Source organism: Protobothrops mucrosquamatus, unplaced genomic scaffold (assembly GCF_001527695.2).
Source record: "Protobothrops mucrosquamatus isolate PMUCROS unplaced genomic scaffold, P.Mucros_1.0 scaffold950, whole genome shotgun sequence".
Taxonomy (NCBI): Eukaryota; Metazoa; Chordata; class Lepidosauria; order Squamata; family Viperidae; genus Protobothrops; species Protobothrops mucrosquamatus.
Genome location: NW_015387196.1, coordinates 228,898 through 250,270, shown reverse-complemented (window position 1 = coordinate 250,270; position 21,373 = coordinate 228,898). Strand labels below are relative to the sequence as shown.

General features: G+C 34.0%; 1 protein-coding gene across 1 annotated transcript; it reads left to right on the top strand.

The window, feature by feature from the left end:
• Positions 1 to 3,650: 3,650 nt before the first annotated feature.
• LOC107290661 (39S ribosomal protein L39, mitochondrial) lies at positions 3,651 to 12,177 on the top strand (the record flags this gene model as incomplete). The annotated part of the gene is given in 8 exon segments (XM_015819564.2): positions 3,651 to 3,790; positions 4,831 to 4,930; positions 6,062 to 6,129; positions 7,350 to 7,462; positions 8,091 to 8,153; positions 9,040 to 9,193; positions 10,510 to 10,557; positions 12,053 to 12,177. Coding segments are annotated over 8 exon segments (752 nt in total), but the record flags the coding sequence as incomplete, so codon positions are not given.
• Positions 12,178 to 21,373: the final 9,196 nt, after the last annotated feature.

Here is a 21,373-nt window from a genome sequence, read left to right as displayed (position 1 = left end):
AATTTAACTTTCATTAAAAGTATAATGAAAATGTACTAAAATGCATTATATTCAGTGACCCAATCCACTTTCAGAACTTGTGGAATTATCTTTTGTGACTAGGGCAAATATTTTACAAGTTCCAAGGGATAAATAAGGCCTCAATCCTTTGTACTGGAAGCCTCCAGTTGAAAATTACATGGTGTGAAGGAAATCTTAATTCACGTATGCATCTAAATGCTGATGTTACATTTAATATATTTTTATTCTGTTTATATTTTACTATATTGGCATGTGCAATTCAATGCAGTGTTTGGCCTGCTATCTCAGTAGACAAGTCTTTCACCACTCATAAGCTATAATATATTTTAGAAATGTTATTAACTGGCATTAAAAGATTTTATTTTAGCACTTCTAAATGGCGAAATATGTAGAAAAATAAAAAATTACAGGTTTAATGTTGCATTATGTTTTCAGCCAGAGAGAACTTCATTATAGATCCTTAAAGATAGTCATGCAAGAAGCTTTGAGTCTTGTCAGAAGAGCAGAAATTTAGGCTATGATTCCAAGCCATGCTTATGCAAAAATCCAAATAAGGGAACACTTAAGAAATTTAGTCCATCTTCCAGTTATCTATCCAGTTTCATTTCAACACATGCAGTGAATGGAACCTTATCATCCCACCCGATAGTTAACAGATGCATTTTTTCAAGTTATTATTAACAGATTTTAAAGCTTAAGCTTTCTGTGTTTTGTTTTCAACATAGATTTGGTGATTTTGTAGACATTAGTGAAGGACCTCATATTTCAAGAACTAGCTTGTGTGATCAGTATGCAGTAACAGCAGCTCATAATCTTCAAAGCAGCCAGCCTGAATTAAGAAGAAGATTCCAAGGTATCTCTGTACCATATCATTTAAAGGTTAGTAATCTATTTATTTACCAGTATTTTTGTTTAGGATAAGAAAGAGAATATGGACTCAGGGTGGTGAGCAGTAAATATCTTTCAAATTCCTCATCCTAAATTCACTAACGTCTCTCATGAGGCAGGAGAAAATCTTTTGCCCTTTTTAAAACCCCTGGGGAATTTTTGAGGTCTTTTTAAAAAATAAAATTAACAATGTTTTGGGCAGTTTTTTTAAAAGAATGAAAAACAACATGCTTGCAATTTGGTAGTGCAATACTGAAGAGTTTAAGGTCCAGTAAAAAAAAGAAAGGGCTACATATGGTTTTATGCCGCACAACCACCAGCAACAATTAATGTAAGAATTATAAAGAAAGGTAATTATTAACTAGTCCGTACTCCATAGCTTAGAATCTATAAGGAGAATTAAAGAAAAAATGATGGGGAATTGGAAACCATCTCTTGTTCATCCTTTTACTAGAAATAAATAAATAAATAGTACAAAGCCAGCATCTTAGAGTTTTCAACCTTAGTGGAAAAGATTCAGTCAAACTTTTCAAATTACAGTACTGTAGTTCTGTTTACGAAATGTGACATCACTTTTGCCCAAAAGACTTCATCTGCTTGATATATTTGAGAAAAGAAATGTCTTACAGAGAAACATTAAATTGTAATGACACACGCACACATCCTACTGGTGCCCAAAATAATGGAATATAACAGTGATGGTGAACCTTTTAGAGACCGCGTGCCCAAACTGCAACCGAAAACCCACTTCTGTATCGTCGGGTGCCGGGTGGGCATGGCCCATTGGGTGGGCGTGGCCCATTGGGTGGGCGTGGCCCATTGGGTGGGCATGGCTGCAGTGGTAATGGCAGACTGGGTAGGACTAAAAAGTTCAATCAATCAATTGCAACTTTGCGAGATTTTTTCCCCGCAAGAAGTTGAAATTGATTGATTGATTGAACCTTTTTTTTTTTTGCACACGGCGGCGGAGGCCTAATGCGAAAAGGTTTTATAAACCCAGCTGAAGGCTTCGGACTGGGGCAACAGCACACGTGCCCACAGAGAGGGCTCTGCGTGCCATCTGTGGCACATGTGCCATAGGTTCGCCACCACGGGAATATAATATTTATTCTTAAGAAATACAACTTGACTTTTCCTCTTTAAATTTTGAGAGGTTTTATATAGAAAAGCTAAAAGATTGTGAAATGTAGTTATTTGATCCTCTCATGACATTTTGTCCATAATACACAACACACAAGCACATTTTCATTGCAAAATAATAATAATAATGATTTATATGTTGACTGATTCTGTTTCATTACAGCTTTATCATACTATATGGCACAGATTGCAGAAAAGATCACAGAAACTAGTAAGTTTAAACCTCAAAGAATAATCACTACATTTGCATGACTTATTTTTCTGAAAGCTATGAAGAAACACAATCCTGTAATAGAAATGTAATATAAAATATCAATATTTCAGATAAAAATGCATCAGAAATTATAATCATTGTTTTGCTCTGATACTCTGATATTTTTTCCTAGCATAATTGTGATCACAATTGTGACTGGAACGTCCATTGCTAAGTAATGTAGTCATTAACTGGCATCCAATTTTATGACATTTTTTGGCACAGTCATTAAGCGAATCTGACTTCTCTCATTGTCTATGTTTGTTGGAAGCCCCCTGGGAAAGTTACAAATGGTGATCACTTGACCATGGGGATGCTGGTGTAAATGTGAGGGCCAGTTCTAAGGCACTTTTTTCAGTCCCATTGTAACTTCAGTTGTTAAACTAATGGTCATAAATCGAGGACTAGCTATAGTATGTACCAATGTGTGAAGAACATTTCATAAGATGTTCATAGTATGTAAGGGATAAAACTACTTTTTACGTTCCTGGGCCTGGAAGGAATGGCAATAGCATAGCACTCTTCTATTATTATTATTTTTTTTTTCCAATATAAAATTTTATTGTTTTTATCATAAAAAAAAAGAAATACATCACAGATATTACACAATGTTATATCCCATCCCCCCACCCCCCGGACTTCCCAAACCAAACCTAGGCTAATATTCAAATACAAGTAAACAAATATTAATATCTCTAACTCCAAACTCTAAACTTAAACAATCCATCTCCTCCGTGTTAATAAAANGAGTAACAAATTGAAATATGCTTCATGTAAGAAGGACTTTGGTTTAGTTAGTTGTGCTTCTACAAATACACAATGTTTGGGAGTTAAATTTCCTCACTCTAGTAAGTGTTCATTTGGGATCACCAGTCATTTTGCTTCCCTAATGTATTTCTTGGTTTCTACAGATCTGTTCTCTTCTATGATACCTAGTCTCTAGCAACATGGAACCCTCAGTTTTGTTGAATCAGTTTTACTTATCCTTATTAACTCCCTATGAAGCATTATTAAAGGAGAAAAATATTCCAAGTCATTATGCTCTTTCGCAATAACTTATAACTTGATCAAAAACAGGGGGGAAATTTTGGCTTCTTCCTGTTAACCAAAAAAGATTCTGATAGTGTCTCATAGTAGGATTAAAAAAAGAAAACAAGTAAAAATAGCAGATAGTTCAAGAAAACTATGGGTGAAATCTTGCTGCCTCTCTTAAAAACAATTAATTTTTACCTTAGGTAATATACAGGCGGTTATTTTAGACTGTTATTTCACTAATAAAATATGATTTTAGTACAGTGTAATACTTTTTGAAGTTTAATTTTTATTTTATTTTGTTTATCTTTTCCAGATTTAAGTGAATGGTATATTAAGAGATCTGTGCTTGCCCTTGTAGATGGGCAGCACTGGGATATGTACAGACCTTTGACTCATTCTTGTGAAATTCAGTTTCTTACTTTCAAAGATGAAGATGCAGAAGAAGTGAACAAAGTATAACAATCCTGGGTTTCTTGCTTTATGTTGTTTTTATTAAAACTGAGAGATAAAAGAATGCATGGTTTAAATTCGTTTGAATGTCAATACAGGTAGCCCTTGCTTAACTTTGATAATTGGGACTGGAATTTCTGTCACTGAGCGATGCGGTTGTAAAGCGCAACATCATGTGACCACATCATTTAGTGATGGCAATCGTGGTTGTAGTCGTTAATGTGAGGATCATGGGTTATTAAGCAAGGACATCCTGTGACTGTAACTTGTGACTTCCTGCAAGCAAAGTCAAAGAGGAAGCAGGCAGGAAGTTGCAAGTCCTAGTTGTTACTAATTTTTCTTTTGGTAGCTTGCAGGCAGGCCAGTGGGCAGGTGGGGAAGGGTTTAGGGTGCTGTGGTGGGAGTGCAGCCAGGCAGAAGTTAAGTCTTGCAGCCTGGCACAGTTGCAGGGGTCCTATGGCCCAGTCAGGTATGCGGAGGGCAGATATAGTGATTGCTGCAAGTGGGCATGTGCTACAGAATGTGAGATTTTCCAGATCTTTAACCCTGTAGCAGGGCTCCTCAGGAGAAAAACTGGAATATTGTAACTGTCATAAGAATGAGGCAGTTGCCAATGCTTGAATCACAATTGTGATTCTTGTGGCATTGCTGTGGCAGCTGGAAATTCAATAACTGAGTACGTATACCATTCATTCAGCACCATCATGGTCATAACCCAAGAACAATTTATAGAGAAGTTGATTCAAAAATGATTTGAATATAATGATATTCTGTTTCTCTTAGTATAGAATTTCAACTTTCTGGCTTTCTATTAATTGCAGATTTAAATACAATAATACAAGTGGAGTATTTTTGACTCATAAAATAAATGACATTCCTCAGAAACAGAATACAAGGCAAATATCTTTTATGTCTGGCTGCATTTTTAAATAACATTTGCTATCAAACATGAAACTTCATAAATGATGCCTTGAGTCTTTTAAAATTTGCTTTTGAAGTTTACATTGAACTGTCTTGAGATAATTTGAATTAATCTATTGCAGGCTTATTGGCGTTCTTGTGCCATGATTCTGGGCTGTATTTTAGAACAAGCATTTAAAGATGAATATTCAATTACTCTTGTTAAAGCTCCAGAAGTACCAGGTAACATAACTCTCTGGAAGAATACTACGATAAACATAGAAAAAATCTCTGTAATTTACTCATTTCAAAAATGTAGGTATTATAGCATTTGGAGACAAAGTACATGCAAAATACTTTGAATTATAGTCTGAACCTATTGGAAGGTTACAAAGCTGAAGAAAATTATAATAGACAATTTACTAAACTACCAGTTTTATTAGATCACTGGCAACTGTCTTTTGCTCATCTAATATTAAAGTTCTTATGATGGTAAATACTTACTGTATTTACTTTTTTCTGTGAAGGTAGTATACATGTTATTTTCAGTTGGTCCTTATTTGGAATTGGCCATATTCAAAACTGCCATGCTAACAACCAAATGCTGGGGAAAGCATACTTCTTAAAATGATTTATTAACCAGTGTTCAATTCTCAATTGCATACTATAGCAGAACATGTAAAATTCTTGTTTAAATAGAACAGAATTGCAGATATAATTTGATATATAATTTTAATATTCAAATTAAGTCTGCAGTTCTGTTCAATTTATCTGAAAGGTTTTACCCCATTGAACTAGAAGAAATTTACTTATGTATGGTGTATATAGAGAGTTGCATTATAATACCTCCCTGAAAAATGGTTTGCACCTTGACTAAAAAGAGAAGTTAAGACAGTGTTAGGTGAACTTTTTTGTGAAAAAGTTCCAAAGACATTCAGTCATTCACAAAGACTTTTCTTCAGTTTTCTGTCAGCAAGTGTCAATGGTGGAGGAAGACCTAAAAGCCTATATTGATATTTGGACACAATTCATTATTTTCATTAGGCAGGTTGTTCAAAAGTGGGATATCTAGAACCCAATAATTAACTATCTAGACTAATATTTAGATTTCTTAATTTCTTTACCATCCTGGGTTTATTTGTTTTGATAATATCTTGTTTAATGAAGAATTCCAGATAACCCAAAAACTTGTATCCTGTGTTTGACATTTTGTTTGGTCTTAATTAAAACATGCCTAAATATGAATTTAGAATTATTTGTACAGCCAAATTTCTGATGCTGTAACTATATGCTGGTTCTCATTGGATTTCTTAAATATCTTACTTTGAAAAATCTATTCATAGCAATATTTCAAAATGTTGTCTTGCTATATAGTGACATCTGGAGCATTTTGCTATGATGTAATCTTGGATAGCAAACTTGATGCATGGACACCAACTGAGGTAAGTTCAAGCTGGTTTAATGGACAACTCAATACATCCATTATATGAAAAGAATAATTGCTAAATGTAAAAATTGCAATGGATATTTGTATTCACACAGAACTTTTTGTGTTTGTGCCCTATGTTTCATTTGCTCTTATATAATAAAACCTCAGATTTTTTTATAAATGTAGATGTTAAACTGCACTTCCTAGACTGCTGGATCAAGCCTCTAATACTTATTTGGGTTTCAAATGTTTATTTTTTGGATAAAATATGTTTAAAATGTGTACATTGTGAGAAAATATTTAAATATTTTGTACAAATTGATCTGAAAACAGAACAAATCTATGAATGAATGTACGCAGAATTAGCAGACCAGAAATTGATTGATCAATCCTCCTATAATGATAGAGCCAATATTAGATTCTGTTCTGGATTCAGACCTTAATTCATATAATATTAAGGGTATAAAATCAAATCTGGAACTTCTTCAGCTCTGGATTTAGTCTGGTCATATTTTTTATTATAAAACTCTTTTTCTGCTGTTGCTCCACCCTCTGGAACAGACAAGATGGGCAGCATATAAATTTAATAAATAACAACAGCAATAATAATACCATCAAACATCCACATCTGCCTATCCCAGGTCCTTGAGAAGGACTAAATAGGCGGATAAAATATCTAATCCAGCTGGCTGACTGCGACAAATCAATAACATGTAGAAAAATGCAAGGAGACAGGTTAGTTTTAAGCTCAGTCTTGCCTTAATATAATAGAAAGCCTTTTGAAAAGTATGGTGTTTTAACATAGCAATTGGATTGGATAGCCTCACAAGCTTGCCCTTTTATTCCTCAAATATTCGTTATAATATTTGCTGTAAATGCTAAAATTGTTAACTCATAAACTTCCTTCTGTATTGGGGATGAAATAAAAGGATATCCGTATGTGGATATATTTAATTCGATTAAGCCAAATAATTTTCCAGACTGCTGGGCAGATGGAGGATATTGAGTTTTTTTAAGCTTAGATGAAATAGTAAATATGAAACATGTTCCAGTTTTTTATGCTTAGTATATTCCTGCAGAGACAGAGCTACCTTAAATAGCTACAGCTTGAAAAATCTCCAGAATAATGATTAAATATTACACACCAAGAATTTTAGATACTTAAATTATTTGAACCTTCTTATTTATCATGTCAGTCTATATAAGCTCAATATTTTTTTCTCATTTTTGAAGGAAAATCTCCATTCCCTTTCAAAAGATGCTTTCAGATTAATTCAGAAAGATTTGCCGTTTGAAGTGCTGGATGTCGATGCAAAAGTGGCACTTGAAATATTTGAGTATAACAAGTTAGTATTAGCAATCTATATGTCAGAGTTAAAATGTCATTCAGAAAAGATGTGTATCTATCTGTCTGTGCTCATATGTATATAATTTGAAATCAGTGTTTCATTATGAAGATCTATAAGTTGAGATTAAAAAAAATAAACAGCTCCTTATTCATTTGCTTTTGGTTTTCATGTCTATTAGTATGCCACTGATAATGAAAGGGAATATGGCTGAACAATGTATAACTCCTGTTCAAATAAATAGCCATATATTGCAGCTATACTTAACATAGGTTGTATATTCTTTATTGTATAATAGATAATGCACATCATTCTACTTTGAAGAGTAAAGTATGGATAAAATGGAATATGTTTAAATGCATCAACGTTTATCATATGAGAATAGGGTTTTGAAGATTTAGGAACAACTCCACTAGAAGCAATACTAGCCGCCGTAATAAAGGCTTCATGTTGGGAATAAAGAGAAGAAGTTTTCTCAGTTTTTGAAAAAAGAAAAATATTCCTTAGTCCATTATTACTAGAATTGGCATGTAGAAAGGAAAAATGACGTATGATTAAAAAAAATGAAATAGCATGTATATACTCTTCTAGCTGAATTTAGTTATAGATGTGTTTCTTCGTATTTTAGGTACAAACAGGATATGGTTGAAGAAAGAGCTCAAAATTCCAAAGGAGTGGTAACAGTGCATAGGTGAGCAAAACATAAACCAGCCTTATTTTTATAGCTAGAATTCTTTACCCTTTCTCTTTCTTCTCTCTCTCTCTCTCTCTCTCTCTCTCTCTCTCTCTCTCTCTCTCTCTCTCTCTCTCTCTCTCTCTCTCTCTCTCTCTCTCTCTCTCTCTCTCTCTCTNAATTTAACTTTCATTAAAAGTATAATGAAAATGTACTAAAATGCATTATATTCAGTGACCCAATCCACTTTCAGAACTTGTGGAATTATCTTTTGTGACTAGGGCAAATATTTTACAAGTTCCAAGGGATAAATAAGGCCTCAATCCTTTGTACTGGAAGCCTCCAGTTGAAAATTACATGGTGTGAAGGAAATCTTAAATGCTGATGTTACATTTAATATATTTTTATTTTGTTTATATATTGGCAGGTGCAATTCAATGCAGTGTTTGGCCTGCTATCTCAGTAGACAAGTCTTTCACCACTCATAAGCTATAATATATTTTAGAAATGTTATTAACTGGCATTAAAAGATTTTATTTTAGCACTTCTAAATGGCGTAATATGTAGAAAAATAAAAAATTACAGGTTTAATGTTGCATTATGTTTTCAGCCAGAGAGAACTTCATTATAGATCCTTAAAGATAGTCATGCAAGAAGCTTTGAGTCTTGTCAGAAGAGCAGACTAATTTAGGCTATGATTCCAAGCCATGCTTATGCAAAAATCCAAATAAGGGAACACTTAAGAAATTTAGTCCATCTTCCAGTTATCTATCCAGTTTCATTTCAACACATGCAGTGAATGGAACCTTATCATCCCACCCGATAGTTAACAGATGCATTTTTTCAAGTTATTATTAACACATTTTGGGGTGCTTAAGCTTTCTGTGTTTTGTTTTCAACATAGATTTGGTGATTTTGTAGACATTAGTGAAGGACCTCATATTTCAAGAACTAGCTTGTGTGATCAGTATGCAGTAACAGCAGCTCATAACCTTCAAAGCAGCCAGCCTGAATTAAGAAGAAGATTCCAAGGCATCTCTGTACCATATCATTTAAAGGTTAGTAATCTATTTATTTACCAGTATTTTTGTTTAGGATAAGAAAGAGAATATGGACTCAGGGTGGTGAGCAGTAAATATCTTTCAAATTCCTCATCCTAAATTCACTAACGTCTCTCATGAGGCAGGAGAAAATCTTTTGCCCTTTTTAAAACCCCTGGGGAATTTTTGAGGTCTTTTTAAAAAATAAAATTAACAATGTTTTGGGCAGTTTTTTTAAAAGAATGAAAAACAACATGCTTGCAATTTGGTAGTGCAATACTGAAGAGTTTAAGGTCCAGTAAAAAAACAGAAAGGGCTACATATGGTTTTATGCCGCACAACCACCAGCAACAATTAATGTAAGAATTATAAAGAAAGGTAATTATTAACTAGTCCGTACTCCATAGCTTAGAATCTATAAGGAGAATTAAAGAAAAAATGATGGGGAATTGGAAACCATCTCTTGTTCCTCCTTTTACTAGAAATAAATAAATAAATAGTACAAAGCCAGCATCTTAGAGTTTTCAACCTTAGTGGAAAAGATTCAGTCAAACTTTTCAAATTACAGTACTGTAGTTCTGTTTACGAAATGTGACATCACTTTTGCCCAAAAGACTTCATCTGCTTGATATATTTGAGAAAAGAAATGTCTTACAGAGAAACATTAAATTGTAATGACACATGCACACATCCTACTGGTGCCCAAAATAATGGAATATAACAGTGATGGTGAACCTTTTAGAGACCGCGTGCCCAAACTGCAACCCAAAACCCACTTCTGTATCGTCGGGTGCCGGGTGGGCATGGCCCATTGGGTGGGCGTGGCCCATTGGGTGGGCGTGGCCCATTGGGTGGGCATGGCTGCAGTGGTAATGGCAGACTGGGTAGGACTAAAAAGTTCAATCAATCAATTGCAACTTTGCGAGATTTTTTCCCCGCAAGAAGTTGAAATTGATTGATTGATTGAACCTTTTTTTTTTTTGCACACGGCGGTGGAGGCCTAATGCGAAAAGGTTTTATAAACCCAGCTGAAGGCTTCGGACTGGGGCAACAGCACACATGCCCACAGAGAGGGCTCTGCGTGCCATCTGTGGCACATGTGCCATAGGTTCGCCACCACGGGAATATAATATTTATTCTTAAGAAATACAACTTGACTTTTCCTCTTTAAATTTTGAGAGGTTTTATATAGAAAAGCTAAAAGATTGTGAAATGTAGTTATTTGATCCTCTCATGACATTTTGTCAATAATACACAACACACAAGCACATTTTCATTGCAAAATAATAATAATAATAATGATTTATATGTTGACTGATTCTGTTTCATTACAGCTTTATCATACTATATGGCACAGATTGCGGAAAAGATCACAGAAACTAGTAAGTTTAAACCTCAAAGAATAATCACTACATTTGCATGACTTATTTTTCTGAAAGCTATGAAGAAACACAATCCTGTAATAGAAATGTAATATAAAATATAAATATTTGAGATAAAAATGCATCAGAAATTATAATCATTGTTTTGCTCTGATACTCTGATATTTTTCCCTAGCATAATTGTGATCACAATTGTGACTGGAACGTCCATTGCTAAGTAATGTAGTCATTAACTGGCATCCAATTTTATGACATTTTTTGGCACAGTCATTAAGCAAATCTGACTTCTCTCATTGTCTATGTTTGTTGGAAGCCCCCTGGGAAAGTTACAAATGGTGATCACTTGACCATGGGGACGCTGGTGTAAATGTGAGGGCCAGTTCTAAGGCACTTTTTTCAGTCCCATTGTAACTTCAGTTGTTAAACTAATGGTCATAAATCGAGGACTAGCTATAGTATGTACCAATGTGTGAAGAACATTTCATAAGATGTTCATAGTATGTAAGGGATAAAACTACTTTTTACGTTCCTGGGCCTGGAAGGAATGGCAATAGCATAGCACTAAAGATAATAATAAACATACAATACAACTAGGTGAAAAATATAACGTATGGGTGAAGAAAAAAACTGTAACGTTTACTTTTAATAACAACTGTAAAACGACAAATATTTTTCGTCTCTGAATAAGAATGGGTAGACGGTCACCCAAACCCCGACACCCTCACAGATAAAAACAACATAATATTTAATGTCAAATGTACCCATTTTCATCTTTGGATGGCAAATTTGACAGTTGTGATCACAAGCAGCAGTGAGAGCTGCACATAAATGATTTGAAGATTGCTAAGAGTCTTGAAGCTTTATTTTGCCCATGGATGGAATATGGAGAGTACTGAATTGCAAAATTAATTTTTTGATTTGATTATATAAAAGTAGTAGTAGGAATTGGGTTGAAGATTCATGGCATTGTCAATCTAATGTTATCAGATAATTTAAACTATTGCCAAAAAACTAAGATTTCAAATTTTAGTACTACATTCATATTTTTATATATGTATAAAATGTTCATGTATGTATAAAATTATATATGTATATGTATTTTCTAAATACTCAGTAATATCCTGTATATTAACACATCTACTAGTAAGCATAATGCTAAAGCATTTCTGGATCCTCTTTCTTTCCAGCTGGTTTGAATATTAAACCAAATCACATTCCATGTGTGTTTTTTTCATTAGTATTTTTTTCTGAAGCAAAAATTAATGAGAAATGAATTATATTTTTCCCACGAGGCTTAAACCACCAGTTTAATGTTACCATTTCTGCCCAGATTTTGCAGTTTATCCATGCAGTTCTCATTAAGAAAATCAGAGTGTGGCTGCCAACATGCAGGGTGAACAGTGAATAAGGGGGAGGAATTGGAATGGATTTGGGGATTGAGCAAAAGGTATATGAAAGTTCATATTTTATCTCAAGAATTTATTATGTTTTACAGATCACTGAAAGAAGACCAAAAGAAACAAATGATAGAAATGAAATTACAAACATTGAACCAGCCTGACCCTTTCTAATCTGTATGTGTGGAAATACTAAGAATTAAATTGAGATTGTTTTAAAGAACAGATTCATTATTCAGATCAATACCTTGAAAAATTCTTCAAGAGAACGTTTTCAGAGACTCACAGAACGTCACCCTTGCTCTATCACAGTGATGGCGAACCTTTTAGAGACCGAGTGCCCAAACTGCAACCCAAAACACACTTATGCATCGTCGGGTACCGGGTGGGTGTGGCCCATTGGGTGGGCGTGGCCCATGGGGTGGGCGTGGCCCATTGGGTGGACGTGGCTGCAGTGGTAACGGCAGACTGGGTGGGGCTAAAAAGTTCAATCAATCAATTCCAACTTTGCAAGATCTTTTTTTTCCCTGCGAGGTTGAAATTGACTGATTGATTCAACCTTTTTTTTTTTTTTTGCACATGGCAGAGGCCTAAAGCGAAAAGGTTTTATAAAACCCAGCTGAAGGCCTAGGACTGGGGAGACGGCACGTGTGCCCGCAGAGAGGGCTCTGCGTGCTGCCTCTGGCACCCGTGCCATAGGTTCGCCACCACTGCTCTATCAGATTAGATCTTAGATGTAAATAAAAATAGAGTGTAGATATAATAGAATAGATGTACATAGAAAAGGTTGCATATCTGCAGGCATTCAAAGCCTGTTGCAAAATGAAAGATGAGTTCAGATACTGATCCTGGCAGATGAGGATTTTCCTCACATCTTCAATACCTCTACAGTTCACAATTAATGAATATGAGCAATAAGCCTGTACACATCACTCCAATTCAGTTTGAGTGGAAGATTCAAAAAGGGTGTGATTGAATTTGTATTTGCAATTTGGAGCCAAATTGATTTGAACTACTTAAATAATTGGGATTGAGATTAGAAAAAAAACATTATCCATGAGCTATAAGAGCAAAGCATTGAAATACCCACAGATGAATGAGATGAAAATAGCAGGTTCAGTAGACTTTTTAACCTTGTCATGCTTCAGCTGGATGTTACAAAATATTTTTGAAATAATATTCTTGAACCTCTTTGAAGGCAAAGAGAACTTGACTTGTGCTTACTGAACCAATGCAGCAAGTTGCCCTACTCCAGTTTAAAAATAAACATGTTCAGAAAATATTTTAAGATAAATGCTTGTTTTCTGGAGTGCCATGTTTTGTCCAGGACACTAAAAATGCTTTGCTGATTCTACCTATTTGCAGGAGTGCTAGAAAAATAGATATATCAGGATGACCTTGCTGCTTTTTGGGAAGAATCCTTTCCTCCTTAGTGGGACTCAATTGTGTCTTTTTGGCAACTGTTAGTGGAGGCAACAGACATAGGCTAAAAGTCGGTGAAATACAACTTTATAGAAGTAGGCAGTTGAGAAGAAAGAGACTGGCACAGAAAAACTTATTTAATATGCTTATAATCTTTATTTTAAAAAAATCAGTAAATGTTTGGATGTCTCTTATTACCATGGTCCCCTTTTAGTTCTTACAAAGAATTAAATTTGCCCAAATAACACTGAATGTAAACATTAGCTTTCAGCCATTAATACATAATCTGACTGGCCAGCCTTGAGACCATATTCAGAATGCTGAGAATTGAGTTGAACCAGTTGTGTAGGCAGAATTAGTATCAAAGTTTAATACGTCAGCATGAGGGAGAACAGAGTTTAGTTTTGAAACTGACCACATTAAAGAAGCTAAGAGCTGAGGGAATGAAGTGCTTACCAGTTCAAAAGAGCTCTGGTAATAAGAGGTTAAACATTTGGTAGAATTCAGACTAGCTACTGAAGCCTGTATCAGAAGAGTTCATCACTCTGTGCCACCTCTATCTCTGATGTTACTGTTTGTGCAAAGAAAATGTCAACATTGTGTGTCTTCAGTAACAAGTTCAGAAGGGGCAAAATGACCTTTTAAAATCTAGAGTGTTTTTACAAGGCTAACAAAGTGCTTCACAGTCATCTAGTTTGATTTGCTGCTTTAAAGTGGTTCCCTGCATTGATTCATGAATGTGTTTCGATGTGATTATTTTAGTGAACCTTTCTCTAATTAAAAACCAAAGCTTTAGACAGCACCAGTGACCAGACGTCCTTAGTCTCTAATGTTCTCAGATGTGCTGAACTGTCCATTTCTAAACATTTCAACTTGCAAGAGTCTGACTGTGAATTCCAGGGGTTGCAGTCCTAATATTTGGAAGGAATAAAGTGGGAAAAGTTGGGTATTAGAGCAACGCTACCAAGTTGCATGATCAGATCTAATCTTTGTATTTAGATTGCAGTGCTCAAATTGACATTTGTGTATTGGTAAATGCTGGTACTGTTTCAGTATAGCTACAATGGACATACTTTGTACCAACATGATATTTTAATTTGGGTTTGTACCACTATTGAATGTAAACATGAGGGCATTGTAGCTTGTACAAGAATTTTCTGAAGTTCAAAGTTGAAATTTCCATCTACTAGTGACAATTAATTAAATGCTGGTAAATATAAAAGAGAAAAGCCAATTAACTGAGGATGCAATGAGGCTATCAAAAAAGAATTTGTAGTTTGCAATCTTGTAATTCATCAGCCTGAAATGCATTTTAGATTATTCCACTTTAATTGTTTATGGGCCTGGCTTTTACCCTTTTTTTGTATGTTAATATTTGGCTTTTTAGTGTGCATGGGGCTATCATAATGCAGTCTGTATTACCATGAATTATTAGTATTAATCCTTAATTCTTGGAAATATCTTGAAGCCAAATCAAATATCCATTGTTTTCAAGAATTGATACCAGTCAGAGTTTCTAACCACATACCCCTACACTTCTGTAATATGTTGTGTGGATTGCAGATAATAAGATTCTTCTTTATATAGGCAAAGTCATGCTAGTGTATGAGGGAATTAATCTACTCTTATGATAGCTGCAATTGAAGCATTTTTATTGAATCTCTGTGATCTCTGATCCACTATGCAGTACTGAAGTTTCCTTTATTGTCTTCTTGAAATAGCAGAACTTTGATGCTTCTGAAACTCAGACCGTGGGAAGTGAGTTAGGTAACATGAAGTTTCTGGAAACATTGAAACAGTGAAAGGAGAAAAAGTGGTTCTATGCAAAAGAATAGGTGGGAGTATGGAAATTTTGAAATGTGTCTCTTTTTAAAAGGAAACTTCAACTATCCTGCTGTAAGAAAATAAAATGTGTTTAATGCTCTTTACAACTAAGAGCATAGCATGTTTATTTTTCAGATTTATTTAAGAGCTAGAGATTGTGAATTATTAATATGGTAGTTTTCATATATTTTAACTGCAAATTATATCATCTATAGCCAGTGTAACCGTGGATAGAAATGATGGGAAATGTGGCCAAAGCTCTTACTAGTAGATAGAAATTTTAACTTTGAATTTCAGAAACTTTCTGTATGAGCTACAATGCCCCTATGTTTACATTCAATAGTGGTACTTACCCAAGTATACTCTGTAACGTGGAATATTTTAACCTGATTTTTCTTTTGGCTTCAGAACATTTATTTACTAACACATTATGCATCATTTTATTTGCTGTAGCTTGCTGGTATCAACATGGATGGGTTTTGACATCACAGGAAAAGTTGTAGTGTCTCACCTATGCTTATCAGTTGTATTGATAAAGTGGTTTACTTTTATTGGAAGAAAATGAATGCATGCTAGCAAATTGGTAAATGAAACTATTTCCTTTATTTTTTTAAAATTCTCTTTGCTTTCTTGCCACGAGCAGCAGTGTTTTCCATATTACTTCTGGAAAAGAGCACCACACCCTATTAATGCTAACATGTAGGAGTTGATCAGAAATAAAACACCTATCACAATTAGCATTAACAGTGTATGGCCTGCAGATTTAATGTAATCCATAAAATGAAGCTTCTGGACAATTCTCTCCAAATTACCTATAATATAAAAGCAGCAATGAATTTAAGGCAATAGAGTACATACTAAAGAAGAAATCAAGTTCTGTAACATGTAAAGTTTTATAAATATTGATTAATGTATTGTGTTAATAGGAAATACATCTGATCAACAGCTTTACCTGTAACAATTATTATACCAATTTTTTAACTGAGTTTGGTATACATACATTGAAAATATTTAAATTGGATAAAAGTAGCATTTCAAGCAAAATCACATATGTGAATTGAAAAAAAAAAGATTATCTTAATTGTGTTAAATATCTGAAGGAGAGCCAGTTCGGTGTAGTGGTTATTTAGCTTTAAATAGTGCCCCCCCATTCATGTGGCCAGTTGAGTGACCTTGGGTCAGTCATCCCTACTCAGCCCCAGAAAGCAGGCAGGGACAAACCACTTCTGAAACTTTCTGAAATAAAATTGCAAGAACTTGCCTCAACAGTCACCAGGTGTCTATAATAACTCAAAGGAACAAGTTTTTTTTTCTTTTTACAAAAATCTGAAGATGCAATTCTTGAGAATATGCTTCACTGAATTAATTGAGGTTCATTGCTGAGAAAACTGCATTGTGAATAAAATTACTAAAGTCATTAGAACAAAAGCAAAGTAAAAATAGTTCTTCTTAATGTACAGAATTAAAACTAAGTCCTATTTAAATGTATAAATATTAAAACAACAACAACATTGATCTGTATAAGACATTTTAAAGATAATTGTCCTAGAATGCAGATGTTTTCTATATTAAAAGTTATTTGGTTTATTTGTTCTTCTTTTAAGGAGATCTAAGAAAAGCAGGAAGTAGAGACCTGTTTTTGCTCTCTGCAATATACCAAGCTATGGTTAGTAAGTTGTTTAAGATTGTGTGATGAATTTTATGGCTGTATGAAAAATTAAAATTAGATTTCCCATTACCAAATTCAAGTATAATAATCATATTAATTAAAAATATGAATATACTACATGCTATTTTGTGGACTGCCATGTGAGTGAAACGTAATGATCTTTCTTTCTCTGTTAGCACCACCTTCTTGTATTTGAGAAGCAGCTTTTGGTGGTTCTATAAAGCGGGACTTTTGTGGAGAATTGGCATTTTTGTCTCATAGTGTGTATTTTTACTGTCCTAAACTGCAGCTCTAGCAATTGAGAAGCCTAGTTTAAAGTACATCAACTTATTTCCAAAGTTTTTCTTTTGGGGGCAGATGGAAGTAAATGAAACAGCTTATGTTTTCATAGTAGTTTCAGTTAGTAACTGAAAAACAAAGAGGAAGTAGATGTTGGGTTAAGTTGTGGTAAGCTAATTTAAGTGATAAATGGAAATTGCTTTTTCCTTTTTATTTTAAATTAAATCAGTCAAGTATAATCACAAGGCACAATAGTAAATGCTCAGAAGAAACAGTAAATGTGAACTATATGGGCTTTTGTAAACAAATGCTAGGATATAATACAACATCTGAAGAAATTATAAAATATGATTACCAGCATTCCAGATTGTCCATCTTAATGAGCAACAATGCATATTCTCTGGTTGAATATTTTAATCATTGGTTCGCAAGATGTCCTTGCAAGACTTTTCCTTGTACACCAAGTACATAAGTAATTGGTCTTCCCTGGATTACTGTAGCCAGGAATACATCATTCTTATTCCTTATCCTGATTCATAGAGGCTTATGAAAAAGCAAATGATTTGGTTTTGTATTATCTTTCAGATTTCAGAAAAATGAAATGCTGTCTAAAGGGATGGGATTGCTTTCATTAAGTCAACTAGTGGAGGATTAGATTTTGTACTCAGTCCCAGTGTGAAAATTAGAGTAATATTACTCTTTCCACAGTTACCAGTTTCAATTCTGCCTTAGATAGAATATATATGGCCTTAGTTAATAATGTCTACCCACATAAAAGCCACATTGCCCATATTACATGGTTATTTTGAAGGGTTATCAATTACCTTTCCAGAAATTTTGAACTTTTAAGGGAAACATCTAGAAATTAAAATGTCATTTATCCAACTGATTTGTTTACAGCTAAACATTATTTGGAAACTTTAATTATTTATTATTTTTTATGAAAGCATACTTTGCATTTTCCTTTCTTCTGTGATGGCCAGCAGTACCCTTTAATAATGTGGTTGTAGATGCAAACAAGTCCAGACTGCTATCAAAGGCTACAATTTTGTATCTATTAGCAAAGCAGAATAAAAATACTTCTGCCAAACAGAATAACAGCATGTGTAGGAGATATGATAGTTTTCAACCTCAGAGCATACATTTGCAGGGAATTTCCCTCTTTTAAATGGAGGAACATTTGAATGTTAAATGTATCTCTCCCCCAGAGTTACCTGAATTGGTACTGCTCAAGGAAGTGTTATTACTTGACTTCACTGCATGTATCACTCAACCATTAGAGAAACCTGAAGACTAACAGCTCTGAATAATAGATACATAAAGTTAATATATTTATGGCATTCCTCTAATATGCTTTCTTGGAAGTATTTGGTAAGGACGGACAATCCTAAATTAAAATTCTTCCTATAAAATCAAATTTTGTTTAATATTTCACAGAACTATCTTAGCTGACTTATAGCAAAGAGAAACCCTCTCTGAGATTAGTAAATGATACTTCAGTAAATTGAACTGGAACTATATACAAGAAGTTCAAAAACCTGAGTTAAAATTGTTAAAAATATTCTATGGAAGTTTATAACACTAAAATATCTTTAAGAAATGTGTAATTATAAGTACATTTTCTAGATAAACATTTAGTTTTTAGGCTTAGTTTTTAAAGAGAAATGCTGAATAAATAGTATATTTATAAACAATCCAAAGAGCACAATGTTGAAATTCAATAAAATCGGTGGAAGAGAGAGTCACAGTTAATCCAAGTCTTATTAATACAGTAGCTCTTTAATGTAACAAGATTTTGACGACAGTATTTTAGTTCTACCTTGCCAATGCAGAAGATTCATTGCAACTTGTAAAATTATCTTGTCAAAAGAAAAAATGCTGTGTAAGGCAGTTCAAAATAGCCATATGTGTAGTAAATGTGGCCTAATGTTAAATCATTAATGATGAAGCTACTAAGAGTCTCCCATGTCTTCTACTTTGACAAAATTACTGTGGCCTGAAAATGTTGTTTCTATTTCCTATAGCATACGAAGACTACCCATGGTTCCATTAAGTATAATTTTAGCTGACTGTTCATATTATTTAAACAAATATTCACATTTGTTTACCTGTCAATGACTCCTGACCCATGCCCTGCTCTGTTTCACTGCATCCTGTAGTTTTATTTTAGAGAGAAAGAGAAAACACCTACCTGTTATTGGAAGGCTATTTCCACATAGACATAAGTAGTTCACCAAAGCAGCCACAGACTTCCTTTCGTTACATTTCATGGAAATCAGAAGTGCTCAGCGTGTAGGTTCTTTTCTGTCTCTCTTTTTTGAGAAAAAGGATCATAAATACAAAAGGTTCTCAGTGGCCCAGAAGTTGCTGTAATTTGTCTTGCGTCTGGCTCTGCACCCTGCATCCTTGCCACAAAAGATAGGCAAAGAAAGCCAGTCCTATAAAATCCCAAGAACTTTTATATAAGTCATGAAGGTGACTCATCTTCTTTGCAGGGGTTCCCCTACTTCTTTTCTTCTTAGAATCTAATGCTCAGGGGTTTTTTTTTCAGTGGCATTATAAAATTTCCATGTATGTTAAAAAAACACTGTACTTTCTATAGGAAACATGGTTTGAATATATGAAATAACTAATGATTTGCATTTGTGATTAAGCTTTCTATTTTCAGTTGTATGAATGGACCAAATCTATTACTGAGCAGTGTCTAACTTATCATTGTGAAACACTCTTGTCAAGTCATAGTAAATTCTCCTGTGGCCCTCAAGTAGCAGAAAATTGTGTCAAGTTTAATTTGACAATGCAGTTGAAGTTATAATGCATGCAAATAGATCTAAAATACTATTTTTGATGTTTCTGAGCATCAGAAGAAACGATATTACATTCATATTTAATTTTAGCTTTTGTCAGATGACCTTTTTTTTGCCAGTTAGGTACAGATAGTCCTTGATTTACAACCAAAATTGAGTCCAAAATTTCTCTTGTTACGTGAGACATTTTTTAAGTGAGTTTTGCCCCATTTTTCAATCTTTCTTATCACAGTTATTAAGTGAATCACTGCAGTTGATAAGTTAGTATCCCGGTTATTAAGTGAATCTGGCTTCCCTATTGACTTTCTTTGTCAAAAGGTTGCAAAAGGTGATCACATGACCTTGGGACACAGCAATGGTCATAATTATGAATCAGTTGCCAAGCATCTGAATATTAATCACATGATCACGGGGATGCTACAAAAGTTGTAACTAATAAATAGTCGTAAGTCACTTTTTTCAGTGCTGCTGTAACTTGAACTGTCATTAAGTGAACTGTTGTAAGAACTAAATAATAATAATAATAATAATAATAATAATAATAATAATAATAATAATAATAATAAAGCAAAGGTAGTACCAATAGCCATAGGTGCCTTGAGTTCAGTCCCAAAACAACTGGAGCATCACTTAAACATCAGCATCAGCATTGACAAATTCACCATCAGTCACTTGCAAAAGGCAGCTTTACTCGGAACAGCTTACATCCTGTGACAATATCTGTAAGACCATCAAACATCCACATATTCATATTCAAAGTCCTTGGAAAGGACTTGATAGGTAGACAAAAAAGGCCAAATCCAGTCTGATTGCGTTAAATCATAATAATAATACCCCATATTGCATAGTCAGGTTGAGTCTACTTTGGCACTTAACCATGCAGTTATTTGTTTTCTATCCATCCTGCTTAATGTGTTGTGGTATCATTTATAATTATAATATTATGATTTATAATATTACAATTATTAAGTTTATGATTTACAATTATATTTGAAAAACTAGAAACCTCAATATTATTTTAATTTTGGTTACTACGTAGTAGAGCTGTAGCTGGACTGAATTATTGGAAGGGTTAATTCTTTGAATAAATGTGTACACACATGGAGGAAACTGAACAGAGATTTCCTGTAATTTTAAAAAGATTGACTATATTTGGCACATAGTAGGTAACAGTCTGTAATCAAGAAAGAGAAGCTTGATAATATGCATACTTGACATAAATCATGTAGGTGGGGAGACTTTAGTTAACTTCATGTTTTCAAGCCAATCTCTTCTCTGATCATTAGGTGAACAAAAGTACAGGGGATTTTAAACTATTAAATACAATCTTGGGGTTTTTTCACCTTCTTCCCAGAAATTATCATTAGTAAATTCTGCTGGACTTTTTAAAAAAGAAAAAGAAATCGCCCCCTCCTCTA